This window comes from Ranitomeya imitator, chromosome 8 (genome assembly GCF_032444005.1).
Source record: "Ranitomeya imitator isolate aRanImi1 chromosome 8, aRanImi1.pri, whole genome shotgun sequence".
In the NCBI taxonomy this organism is placed as follows: Eukaryota; Metazoa; Chordata; class Amphibia; order Anura; family Dendrobatidae; genus Ranitomeya; species Ranitomeya imitator.
Window position 1 is genome coordinate 185,435,288 of NC_091289.1, and position 10,573 is coordinate 185,445,860.

Genomic DNA, 10,573 nt, shown 5'->3' on the forward strand with positions numbered 1-10,573 from the left:
GATTTTGGCATACAACTCCTGATAACCCAAAAAACCTGTCTCAATAAATTAGCATATCAAGAAAAGGTTCTCTAAACGACCTATTACCCTAATCTTCTGAATCAACTAATTAACTCTAAACACATGCAAAAGATACCTGAGGCTTTTATAAACTCCCTGCCTGGTTCATTACTCAAAACCCCCATCCAGGGTAAGACTAGCGACCTGACAGATGTCAAGAAGGCCATCATTGACACCCTCAAGCAAGAGGGTAAGACCCAGAAAGAAATTTCTCAACAAATAGGCTGTTCCCAGAGTGCTGTATCAAGGCACCTCAATGGTAAGTCTGTTGGAAGGAAACAATGTGGCAGAAAACGCTGTACAACGAGAAGAGGAGACCGGACCCTGAGGAAGATTGTGGAGAAGGACCGATTCCAGACCTTGGGGAACCTGAGGAAGCAGTGGACTGAGTCTGGTGTGGAAACATCCAGAGCCACCGTGCACAGGCGTGTGCAGGAAATGGGCTACAGGTGCCGCATTCCCCAGGTAAAGCCACTTTTGAGCTACAGAGAAGCAGCACTGGACTGTTGCTAAGTGGTCCCAAGTACTTTTTTCTGATGAAAGCAAATTTTGCATGTCATTCGGAAATCAAGGTGCCAGAGTCTGGAGGAAGACTGGGGAGAAGGAAATGCCAAAATGCCTGAAGTCCAGTGTCAAGTACCCACAGTCAGTGATGGTGTGGGGTGCCATGTCAGCTGCTGGTGTTGGTCCACTGTGTTTCATCAAGGGCAGGGTCAATGCAGCTAGCTATCAGGAGATTTTGGAGCACTTCATGCTTCCATCGGCTGAAATGCTTTATGGAGATGAAGATTTCATTTTTCAGCACGACCTGGCACCTGCTCACAGTGCCAAAACCACTGGTAAATGGTTTACTGACCATGGTATTACTGTGCTCAATTGGCCTGCCAACTCTCCTGACCTGAACCCCATAGAGAATCTGTGGGATATTGTGAAGAGAAAGTTGAGAGACGCAAGACCCAACACTCTGGATGAGCTTAAGGCCGCTATTGAAGCATCCTGGGCCTCCATAACATCTCAGCAGTGTCACAGGCTGATTGCCTCCATGCCACGCCGCATTGAAGCAGTCATTTCTGCCAAAGGATTCCCGACCAAGTATTGAGTGCATAACTGAACATTATTATTTGTTGGTTTTTTGTTTGTTATTAAAAAACACTTTTATTTGCTTGGATGGGTGAAATATGCTAATTTATTGAGACAGGTTTTTTGGGTCATCAGGAGTTGTATGCCAAAATTATCAGTATTAACAATAAAAGACCTGACAAATTTCAGTTGGTGGATAATGAATCTATAATATATGAAAGTTTAATTGTAATCATTACATTATGGTAAATAATGAAATTTAACACTATATGCTAATTTTTTGAGAAGGACCTGTATGTATATATATATATGTATATATATATATATATATATATATATTACGGTACATCTATTGTAAGCTTAAAAATCAAAACAAAAAAGGTAGAATCCATCGATTTACTAAGCATGTATAAACAACATCATTTTTAGATTCAAAGCCCTCCTCCCAGTTTGCAAATAGGCAAATATACATTTCTACTGCATGAAAGGCAAGCAAGACATGAAATACTTTTGACATGCACTTTTATTGCAATGTAAAAAAAAAAAAAAAAAACTCAATATAAATTAAAAAAAAAAAATCTAAAATTTTTCCAAATCTTTTAAAAACTTTCTTAAATAGAATACATGGAATTGTCCTCTGGAACGGAAAAAAAAAAAAAAACATAGAAAAATTATAACTTTATTACAAAGGTTAAACTCAAAAGAGTTCAAAAATTATCTTATGTACAGACCATGATGGGTTTTTTTCAGGAACCCAAAATAAGGACATAAATAACTTACAAAGAGCTTGAAGCTGTCACGGACTGATGCTCTGTCAGCATTATATAATATATAAAAAACAGTTATGTACACATTTATATATATATATAATATAGAATTGGGTCAAAGACAAGCAGAAATTGTCATATATATTTAAAAAAAAAAAAAAAAGTAAAAGTGATCAGACCACTGCCCCCCGCCCGCCCCCTCTGAGAATTACAGAAGTTGTAGTCCGTAATAAGCAGGTTATCCTTAATACTGTACGATCATGAAAACGTAAAGGGTCCATGCAGGTCTCAATGTTACACACAGGCTTGGTGCTGTAGAATTGATCCTGCGCTCTGCCCTACCACCTCTTGCTCCAACGGAAGGCCGGGCAGACCCCACTCGCGCACGCGTGCTCAACAGTCAGATCACGGACGCCTATTTGTGTTTTCTCCTCCAATCAGGAGTTTCAACCTGAAATTGCTTCCTCTCCTCTCTGCGGACGCGCTTTCCTGGCTTTTCCGGCCGCTCGCTGCGCTCAGAATGTCTGCAGCTGCTGCGTTAACATGAGCTGGCAGCCGCTGTTCACGTGGTTCATCACTTTCTGCTTCAGCTGGGCGACCTGCTCCCGCAGCATGTTGGCAGTGGACGCCAGTTCAGAGTTCTGAGACTTTAAGTTTTTGACTTTGTCTTCCAGCCTGGCGATGCGCTCCAGCTTCCTCTTCCTGCACTTGGAGGCTGCGATCCGGTTTCTCATCCGCTTCCGCTCGGCTTTTATCCTCTCCTGAGACTCCATGTCGATGGGGGAGAGAGGAGGGGTTTCGCCGGGCATTTCGGGCACAGTCTGGGGCTCTTCTTTCAGAGCCTGCAGCCTCGGGTGCTGGACGGGGATGGGCGGGCTGGTGTGATGCTGAGAGGAGAAGCCCATTGCGGGGCTGCTGAAGGCAGGGGGCGTGCTGATGGTAGTGGGGTTGAAGTTATTCAGGTTGGCATAGACAGGGGGCTCGTTGTGCAAGGGGTTACTGTATCCATTGCTGCCTGCTATGGAGGAGACGGGGGTCAGTCCAGTGCTGGCGGGGGCTTGGGGCGCAGAGGTGACATTGGGCAAGTGGTTCTGGTTATGAAGTTCTGCCAGTGCCCTGACAAACCCCTCCGCAAATCCTTCCTGCTCATCTGTGACATTTTTAGGGCAGAGGAACTGGGTAGGAGTCGGGGTGGTAGTGATCATCCCATTGCTGGACTGAATAATGAGCCTCTCCAGTTCCGGGGAGGCCAGCTTGAGGAGACCGACGTCTGGCGAGGTGAGGATGTCCGCCGCCTTGTTCCTCAGGTGAGGCTTGATGGCGCTGGACGGGTCAGACAGGTTCAGAGTCATGCTCTGCTTCAGCACCTTGGGGTTGTATCCATAGCCGGCCGGCTCGGGCTGACTGAAGGCAGCGCTCAGTGCATCGTCATAAAAAGTAGGTTCCATCCTCGCAGTCATACACAACGGACCCGAACCGCTGGGAGAAACGCGTGGTGCAGCAGTCACTGGGGTCTAGAAATACGTCCTGCAAGAAGAGCAAAGCAAACAGGTTATTAGTGGGACGTCCTGGAGCCCGAGCCATAGTGAGGGGTCATCAGTGACTATAGGGGAGCTACATGCTGCACTAAACCCTTATAACATGGAGCCTGACCATAGTGAGGGGTCATCGGTGCTTATAGGGGAGTTATATGCTGCACTAAACCCCTATAACATGGAGCCTGACCATAGTGAGGGGTCATCAGTGATTATAGGGGAGCTATATGCTGCACTAAACCCCTATAACATGGAGCCTGACCATAGTGAGGAGTCATCAGTGATTATAGGGGAGCTATATGCTGCACTAAACCCCTATAACATGAAGCCTGACCATAGTGAGGAGTCATCAGTGACTATAGGGGAGCTACATGCTGCACTAAACCCCTATAACATGGAGCCTGACCATAGTGAGGCGTCATCAGTGACTATAGGGGAGCTATATGCTGCACTAAACCCCTATAACATGGAGCCTGACCATAGTGAGGAGTCATCAGGGACTATAGGGGAGCTATATGCTGCACTAAACCCCTATAACATGGAGCCTGACCATAGTGAGGAGTCATCAGTGACTATAGGGGAGCTACATGCTGCACTAAACCCCTATAACATGGAGCCTGACCATAGTGAGGAGTCATCAGTGACTATAGGGGAGCTATATGCTGCACTAAACCCCTATAACATGGAGCCTGACCATAGTGAGGAGTCATCAGTGACTATAGGGGAGCTACATGCTGCACTAAACCCCTAACAAGCAGTATAGATCCTGATCTCCTGAATCTTCTACCCCTACAACAATCTCCAGCAGTTACAGCTGATCTGTCGTATATATATATATATATATATATATATATATATATATATATATATATATACACACCCCCCCCAAAACTTCTGCATTGCACTCCTAACACTACTTCTGCAGCACTTCCATATAAACTCTCCAGCACTTATAGGGTTACTCCACTACTTCCAGAATATTAGTTATTATTCTGCAATAAACCCTCTAACACCCCCTGCATCTTATACATTCGCTCTGGACCCTCTAATATCCTAGTACAGGTCTGCAGCGCCCCCATTACCCCTATAGCCCACCCCTATAGTGATCTCCTCCACCATGTGTTGCTCGTTCCTTCCAGATCTGCTGCACCCCATAACTTCTGCACTGCACCCCTCCATGACTCGCCTGCACCCCTCACCCTGCTCGCTATGGGGCCGTCACACACTTTTCTCCCCCATTCCCTCCCCTTAGCAGCCCCCTAATACTTTCCTTCTTCTGCCTGCCCCCCAGGAGGCTCAGTCCCTGCTCTCCCCGCCCGTCCTGCTCCCGTCCCGGGCGCCTCTCCCCCTCTGCAGAACTTCTGGAGACTTCTGAGAACTTCGGAGTTTGGGAAAGTTGTGCGAGTTGTCCCCCCGGCCGTCCTCCCCCGCCACCCTGCCCGTCCCAGTGCGCAGAGTCCCCGCTCTTACTTGCAGGCTGCTGCCGCTGGCCGTGTCCCGGGCTGAGCCGCTCTCTCACACTCTGAGCCCGGGCAGCGTGCAGCTAACTCTTATCTGCGGGCAGTCACCCACTAAAAATAGACATGATGTCACCCCGGCGGCCTGCCATTGGCTGAGGAGTATGGGGGGCGGGGCTAAGGGTGCAAATGAACCCTGGTCGCTATGGTGACCGCCCTAGAAGATTCTAACTCTCGCAGAGGATGACGGGATGAGGTAATGCTGGTCACCCGCCGCGGTGCATTGTGGGCTGACGTCGTGCAGTCGGAGGTGTCGCTGTCCGGGACGCGGTTTGATGTTTGTTCCCGCCACCTGCCTGGATGTGACTGGCCGCTCCAGACACCGAGGGCGCAGCCGCTGCAGAACCTCCTGACAGGGACTGCAGAGCTCTCCTCCTTCAGTGACTGATTAGCGAGGCGGTGACGGCAGGTGCAAAGTTTCTGGACTTAGTCTTGGACTCGTAGTTCAGCAGATTGACAACGCAGAATGCAGCTGCTGCAGAACCTCCTGTGTGAGTGACAGCTCCCGCCCAAACTCCGACCTGTGCGCCTGCATCTGACAGTGGAGCGGCGCAAGAGCTTCTGCAGCAGCTTCACCCAAACTCCTGTGGGGCAGGAGAATACTGGGAGTTGTAGTTCAGGTCGTTGTCCGATGGGACCTATGTTGGATATGGGGGTTCATGCCCCCATTCCTCTAGATATAGGGGATCACGCCCTCACCCTGGATATAGGGGCCCTGCCACCCCCCACACTATATAAGGCTACATGCCCCCTCCCCCTGGATTTAGGGGTCTCCTTCCCCACCCCCCTTGGACATAGGGGTTCATGCCCCCTAGTGTATATAGGGGTCCCTGACCCACCTGTATATAGGGGCCCCTGCCACCCCACACACTGTATATAAGGTTATCTACCCCCTCCCCCTGGATTTAGAGGTTTCCTCCCCCACCCCCTGGACTTAGGGGTCCCTGACCCACCTGTATATAGGGGCCCCTGCCACCCCACACACTGTATATAAGGTTATCTACCCCCTCCCCCTGGATTTAGAGGTTTCCTCCCCCACCCCCTGGACTTAGGGGTCCCTGACCCACCTGTATATAGGGGCCCCTGCCACCCCACACACTGTATATAAGGTTATCTACCCCCTCCCCCTGGATTTAGAGGTTTCCTCCCCCACCCCCTGGACTTAGGGGTCCCTGACCCACCTGTATATAGGGGCCCCTGCCACCCCACACACTGTATATAAGGTTATCTACCCCCTCCCCCTGGATTTAGAGGTTTCCTCCCCTACCCCCTGGACTTAGGGGTCCCTGACCCACTTAGGCTACAGGGTTCCTGACCCCCTCGTGCATATAAGGTCCCTCCCCCCTGGATATAGGGGTCACTACTCACCCTTGGATATAGGGGTCTACACCCCCCGGATATAGGGGGTCTCTGCTCCCCAACCCTGGATATAGGGGTGTCTACACCCCCCCCGGATATAGGGTTCTCTACTCCCCACCCCTGGATATAGTGGTCTCTGCCCTCCATCGCTGGATATAGTGGTCTCTGCCCCCCACCCCTGGATATAAGGGTCTCTGCCCCCCACCCCTGAATATAGAGGTCTCTGGCTCACACCCCTGAATATAGGGGTATGTGCCTCCACCCCTGGATATAGGGGTCTCTGCACCCCGCCGATATAGGGGTCTCTACTCTCCAACCCTGGATATAGGGTTCTCTACTCCCCACCCCTGGAAATAGTGGTCTCTGCCCTCCATCGCTGGATATAGTGGTCTCTGCCCCCCACCCCTGGATATAAGGGTCTCTGCCCCCCACCCCTGAATATAGAGGTCTCTGGCTCACACCCCTAAATATAGGGGTATGTGCCTCCACCCCTGGATATAGGGGTCTCTGCACCCCGCCGATATAGGGGTCTCTACTCCCCAACCCTGGATATAGGGGTCTCTACTCCCCACCCCTGGATATAGAGGTCTCTACTCCCCCCTGGATATAGGGGTCTCTGCCCCCCCAACCCTGAATATAGGGGTCTCTGGCCCCCACCCCTGAATATAGGGGTCTCTACTCCACCCTGGATATAGGGGTCTCTGCCCCCCACCCCTGAATATAGGGGTCTCTGGCCCCCACCCCTGAATATAGGGGTCTCTACTTCCCCCTGGATATAGGGGTCTCTGCCTCCACCCCTGGATATAGGGGTTTCTGCCCCCCACCCCTGAATATAGGGGTCTCTTGGCCCCACCCCTGAATATAGGGGTCTCTGCCCCCCCCCACCCCTGGATATAGGGGTCTCTGCCCCCCCACCCCTGGATATAGGGGTCTCTGCTCCCCACCCCTGGATATAGGGGTCTCTTCCCCCCCACCCCTGGATATAGGGGTCCCATCTGTCCTTAGGACAAGGGTCTCTGTTGCCCCCTTAGAGTATGGGGTCTCCCCCTGGATATAGGGGTCCCAGCTGTCCATAGGACAAGGGTCTCTCCTGGATATAGGGGTCCCAGCTGTCCTTAGGACAAGGGTCTCTGTTGCCCCCTTAAGAGTATGGGGTCTCTCCTGGATATGGGGGTCCCAGCTGTCCTTAGGACAAGGGTCTCTGTTGCCCCCTTAAGAGTATGGGGTCTCCTGGATATGGGGCTCCCAGCTGTCCTTAGGACAAGGGTCTCTGTTGCCCCCTTAGAGTATGGGGTCTCTCCTGGATATGGGGGTCTCTGATAACAGTAACCAGTGGTTTCTTCCGCAGACTTGGTCCAGTGCAGCTGGGGCTGATGCCGCCGGGCTCCTGCGCCGTCAGATGGGGCGTCCTGACTCCTGCTCCTGGATTTGGGCTCGGAGCAGTAAACATTGAAGAGGAGGCGTGGACCGGCGATCCCAGCGCTGTGGGAGGAGATGCACGCGGAGGAGAATATGGAGGCGTGGGCACAGCCGGCAAGTGGAGTCTGACAACAGGGTGACTGAATCACGGTGAGGATGGTGCCAGGATCCGGGCAGTGGGCAGAATAATGCGAAGACCTCGAGACTGTGGATGACCGGGCATGCTGGGACTTGTAGTATTCCGGCGGCTTCAAAGCCATAGGCTGAGTATGGCTGACCTAGGGGATGACCGCATAGGGTTAAAGCATTCCCCGCGGAGACACGAAGGGGTTAAGTTAGAGAGGAAACCCCTCTGTGCTCTCCCCTGCTTTCTGTAGAAACACACAAGTGGAAAACAAAGAAAGTTACAGAGATGGAGGAATCTCCTGACACATTGTGATGAAGATGAGGAGGGAAGTTGTATCCATACAATGTAACATTTCTGACACTGCAGACGTGCTGTGACTTATAGTCCCACAACAGCCAGAGCTGATCATTTCTGTAGAGTGACTATTCTTTTTTTTTTTTCCCCCCAAATACTGGGGGTCCCAGCAGCCAGACCCCCGCTGATCAGACCCATCTTCATTGAGAAGTAATCTAGAAGCGGCTGCATTTATAGGGGCATGCTGTGACTTGTGGTCCCACACTGGCCAGTGATGGGTTTATCTTGGTGCGTTATTTCCCCTATATTCAGTATATCCCTTCTGGGCTCCTTAAGGCGTTAATAGGCGGGAGCTGCGGAGATGACATTCCAGGGGTGTGGACCGCCGGGCTGTGACTGACGGCTATTGTGCCCAGTCCTGTGAGGCAGGCAAAGAATGACCATATATTGTGTGCGGGTCCCACCAGCTCCTCCCTTCTGGGGCCCGCTCCAGGGCTCGTCAGGTCCTCTTTAAGTCCAGCGCCCAATTAACCCATTGCTGGAAAAGCATTTACGAGATTAGAATCGGATCCTAATTTAGGAAAGACTTTCCCAGAATAGGATTCACTTTGGGAATCCTATGGGATTTTGACCAGAAATCCCAACTGTGAAACTACAACTCTCAGCATGTCCTGGCAGGCTTCTGAACCGTGGCATGAAAGGAGTCGGCCACGATGGGTCCGTAGCCCCCAACCTGTTGCGAAAACTACAACTCTCAGCATGTCCTGACGTCAGGATGCGAGATTTCTGGGAGAAGTAGTTTCACAAGGACTGGACAGTCACAGGTTGGGGACCACCGCTATGGGCAGTGATGGTAGACTCCCCGGCCAATCAGAAGCACAGAGGGGCCCCGCTGACCCCGTAGGGCCACGTTCACACAGTTAGATGCGTTTCTAACCATTTGAGAGGGGATTTTATGTTAGAGGGGAATTCCAGAAAGTTGTGTTACTTTGTAATGTCTTTATTGTCGGAATTGTAAAAAGCTGCGGAATGCGTTGGCAATAAATAAATCGTTATTATTTTAATTTATTTTTTGGCTTGTCTTTATTTCGATAGGCGGCTAATCCCCTGCTGTGTGCCAGGGGTTTTGGATCATCGGGGCCGTGATTGGAGTTTTTTTTTTTTTTTTAACCATTTTCCGAATTGGTCGACCTATCAGCTTTTCCGATTGCTGTGCACGGAGGCTGAGAAGCAGCACAAGCCCATAAATGAGCTCATACGGATCATTTCTCGGTGCCAGGCGAGGCTGCGCCTCCAACAACCTTTAGAACACATCAGATTGTCACGTGGAGGCGCTGAACTTTGGATTCTGGCGGAGCAGACCTTTCTGGATGAGCAGCGCTGTCATAAGGGGGTCCTTGTTAGGACCTCTGTCCAGGGTGTTATACGCGGTCTACCACATGGCGGCGCCACCTAGTGATGGGGAATCTTGATCCCTATGCAAATCAGAGGCAACATCCAAGTTTCTGTACTCTTCAATGTAGATATTTTTCTGGGAGATTTCGGCACAAGGCTTTTTTTGTTTGCAGTTGCAGCTAGATTTAAAAAAACAACAAACTTTTTTGACTCCCAGAAAAAATTTTTCAGATCCTTTTGGTGCGCTAATGCTTGTTAGATAACTGCTCATAGGGCAATTTTCTAATCTATGTCTCATGATTAATGATTGGTTGAGCGCTTATGTTTGCTCCATATTATAGCCTTTTTTTTAATCGGCCTTAAATAGTAAAATTGCTGGTAAAGCAATTCCCTCACAAGAACACAAGGGGAGGTGGTTGGGAGTTAGTCTGGCAGCCCATGAGCTAATCTGTGACACAGTGTAACTGCTTGACATCTCAAAGGGTCTGTATGCTGGTGTAACCCCACTTAATAAAATGTCAGTAAGCCACGCCACCCCCACGCTTGACATTTGGGTCAAGCACCAGCTCTGTTACTGAAAGAATGGACAGCAAAGAAGCCAGCGAGCAGGAGGAAGGAGGAAAGTGCAGCGGAAGCTGGGGGAGGAGGAGAAGGGTTGGAGTTTAGCTTCAAGAAGCAACAAACAAGTGATTCAGACAGTGTCCAAACCCGGGGAAGCTCCTTATCTGCAGCCGGAGAGTCATAGAAATTTTTTTTCGTTATTTTCTGAAAAATGTGCATCAGAATTTAAGGGTCAACAAAAATAAACATCCCCAGTTTATATGCAACGATCAACAACATTAAAACCACTGGCAGGAGATGTCAATAACTGTATGTGGTGACAATGGCGCCTATGAGGGCCGGCGTTGATCAGGCAGCCCGGGGAACAGTCAGTTCTTGAAGATGATGTGTTGCAAAGAGAACAATGGCAAGTGCAATGATGTGAGGGGTTTGTGCCGGAACACGGCAGGTCTTGTGGGT

General features: G+C 50.3%; 1 protein-coding gene and 1 long non-coding RNA gene across 2 annotated transcripts; one reads left to right on the forward strand and one right to left on the reverse strand.

Annotated features, from left to right (window-relative positions):
• Positions 1-1,803: 1,803 nt before the first annotated feature.
• On the reverse strand, positions 1,804-4,966 carry JUN (Jun proto-oncogene, AP-1 transcription factor subunit). Its single transcript, XM_069738115.1, has 2 exons — positions 4,913-4,966; positions 1,804-3,434 (listed from the first exon to the last, which is right to left on the reverse strand). The coding sequence occupies exon 2, from the start codon at positions 3,365-3,367 to the stop codon at positions 2,423-2,425; it is 945 nt and encodes a 314-aa protein (XP_069594216.1). The 5' UTR covers positions 3,368-3,434; positions 4,913-4,966; the 3' UTR covers positions 1,804-2,422.
• A 200-nt stretch (positions 4,967-5,166) lies between these two features.
• Positions 5,167-9,226, forward strand: LOC138648404 (uncharacterized). The gene is made up of 2 exons (XR_011315100.1): positions 5,167-5,450; positions 7,667-9,226. It is a non-coding gene; the product is annotated as an uncharacterized lncRNA (long non-coding RNA).
• Positions 9,227-10,573: the final 1,347 nt, after the last annotated feature.

What these genes read in the sequence shown, in the direction of transcription:
- JUN (XM_069738115.1), bottom strand. Translation starts at nt 3,367, where the DNA reads ATGACTGCGAGGATGGAACCTACTTTTTATGACGATGCACTGAGCGCT.